At 56.2% G+C, this 2,364-nt stretch overlaps 2 protein-coding genes across 2 annotated transcripts, besides 1 other annotated feature; one reads left to right on the top strand and one right to left on the bottom strand.

Moving 5' to 3' along the window:
• Positions 1-330: 330 nt before the first annotated feature.
• TraAM80_10444 (uncharacterized protein) lies at positions 331-642 on the bottom strand (the record flags this gene model as incomplete). The annotated part of the gene is made up of 1 exon (XM_029387061.1): positions 331-642. One exon carries the CDS (start codon positions 640-642, stop codon positions 331-333), a length of 312 nt encoding a protein of 103 aa, XP_029233094.1.
• Positions 643-947: 305 nt separating this feature from the next.
• Positions 948-1,020: a microsatellite.
• Positions 1,021-1,403: 383 nt separating this feature from the next.
• Positions 1,404-1,757, top strand: TraAM80_10443 (uncharacterized protein; the record flags this gene model as incomplete). Its single annotated transcript, XM_029387060.1, has 1 exon — positions 1,404-1,757. The coding sequence occupies one exon, from the start codon at positions 1,404-1,406 to the stop codon at positions 1,755-1,757; it is 354 nt and encodes a 117-aa protein (XP_029233093.1).
• Between the last annotated feature and the right edge of the window lie 607 nt (positions 1,758-2,364).

Below are 2,364 nucleotides of genomic sequence, written 5' to 3'. Positions count from 1 at the left end.
TATTGTGTTTTCATCTGAACAGGCCTATTTTTGATTTCTGCTCACTTTCTTTTCATGTCGTAGGCGATGGCGATGGCGAAACGTTTGGGGGCTTGTGCGGGTGCGTGGGGTACCGCGGCGGTCCCGAAGGCTTGCTGTAGGGGGCGCCCGTGTGCGGCGGAGGGCCAATTCGCACACCGATGCTGGTGGTGGGAGGCGAAGCAGCTGCGTAGTGCCAGGGAGGGGCGGCGGCATGCGTAGCGGGGAGTGGCGAGGGTGGGGAGAAGCAGCAGACGGCGGCAATGCGTGAGTGACGTGCAGCATTAAAATATTCCTTCTTCTGTGTGGGGCTCACTGGGTGGCGCGGTAACCGCAGAGTGAGGCCGCCGCTTCCGCTCTTGCAGAGGGGAATATGCTGCTGCATTTCTGCCGGGGCCCGCCCTTCCACGTGACAGCAAAGCCGACGCCGCCGGCACGCTGAGAAGCTGCGGGTTCCACCGCCACGGCGACTGAAGGAAGCGGAGGTGTCTGCGGCTGCCTTCGCAGGCTGCGCCCCGTGCGGCCCAGTCGTGTGGCAAACAGTTCCCTCGCGGAATCCACGTGCACCGCACCACGTGCTGGGCGCAGCGTATATTTGCGTCGCGGGGGACAATGCGGTGGCATCCCTCCTTCTTCTCGCGGGTGAACGAAGAGGCGGCGGGTGTTCTGCTCCTTTGCACCTCAGCGAATTGCAGAACAAAATGCCACCGTGACGGGGCAGTCAATTTCACTATGAGTGGGTGATATTTGCGTGCGACTACGCACACACAGAGCTGTGGGGATCCGAATGCCAAGTGCAATACGAGAAGAAGATAGAAGCCTCGTCGCAGTTGTTGTGTGTGCCGTGCAGTTTGCACGGGTTGTCGAGGGAGATCTAATTTGCTCTCGTTGTTTGTGTGGGAGGGTGCCGTGATGCATCACGCTTGCGTTGTGTGCGGGATTGGGGGTGCCTGTGCATGTTTGTGTGTGCGTGTGAGGTGTGCGTCGCGTGCCGTGTGTGTGGCCTTTTCTCTTTTTTTTGTTGTGGCTGCGTAGGGTCGTGTTTGTGCGTGTTTTTGGCTTTTTTTTTTCATTCTCCCTTTTTTGGCTAGTGGTTAGTATTGCTTTACAACTTAAGCCAACAATCACTACAAAAGGACAACAAGTTCAAGGAAAACATGTCGGATAGATATAGGGAAGAATCTCACGCCACCGAGGAGCCCCCGCACAGTGTCGAAGGGTGGAAGGAGCGCCGCAGCGGCCAAGGTGGACGCTATCGAGCTCTATCGAGGATGTCCTTAATGTACGGGTTGGTCAAAGCAACGGAATTTTGCTGAACGACTTCCTTCGGTAGTACGTTGGCCCCAACAGAGCGGTGGGTGGAGACCGGAGACCAGAATGTGGTGATGGAGGTGTTTGTGCGTGGGCCAGACAGGTACGTTACAGACGCGGTGCTTCGTGGGGAAATTCTTGATTTGCCACCTTACACAGCCATAAGGGGAAAAATGAAGATGCACGCGAGCCTCTGCAGCACAGTGCGGGCTCCTGCGGAAAGACCCATTGACGCGTTTGTAGTTTTCACCAGTGGACCCGCTGGTGTCAACATACTTTTGAGGGAAGTCTCGTTCAGCAAAATTGTGTTGTTTTGGCCAACTTATCCCAGCAATGCGTCGCGGAGAGAACTCGACAGCGCCCACCCTGGCTGTTGCGGCGCTCCTTCCACCCTTCGACGCTGTGCGGTGGTCTCCTCGGTGGCGTGAAATTCCGCCTCGCGTCTCTCAGACAAGTTTTCCTTCGTGGTGGTTAACTTGAGTTGAACTGCAGCACAATACTCAACCAGCAGTCAAAAGGGAGAATGAAATTATTTAAAAAAAAACAGGCAGAGACACGACCCCACGCAGCCGCAACAACAAAAAAAAGAGAAAAGGCCACACACACGGCACGAGACGCACACCTCACACGCAGAGGCACCCTCAATCCCACACGACGGCAAATCACCGCCAATATTTACTTTACACTCCGCTGAAGGCAGAGCATCCACACTGCTCGAAGGCAGGCCACTCTGTCCATTACTCCCTTTCCAGCGCCACCCATGAACCTTCACCCAAAGCATCGTGCGGCATAGGCGGGAAACATCACGATGCCTGCGGAGGGTCACCGCCAAACAAAGACGCGGCCCCACCACGTGCCCATGACGACGTTTCGTCCTCATCGCAGAAAAAAGGGTGTGTGCGTATGTGTGACGGCGTGTGGGGCAGCAAAGTGACAGCATCGGCAGCCGTCACTCGCCAAAAGAACAGAAAAAAAAGAGGGACGAGGGGCGTGTCAGCTTCCAGCTCAAAGGCACAGGTGGAGCCGTGGCAAAAA

Source organism: Trypanosoma rangeli, assembly GCF_003719475.1.
Source record: "Trypanosoma rangeli strain AM80 chromosome Unknown Tra_15.4_contig_00968, whole genome shotgun sequence".
Lineage (NCBI taxonomy): Eukaryota > Euglenozoa > Kinetoplastea > Trypanosomatida > Trypanosomatidae > Trypanosoma > Trypanosoma rangeli.
The sequence above is the reverse complement of the archived record's forward strand: the minus strand, read 5'-3'. Positions and strand labels throughout refer to the sequence as shown.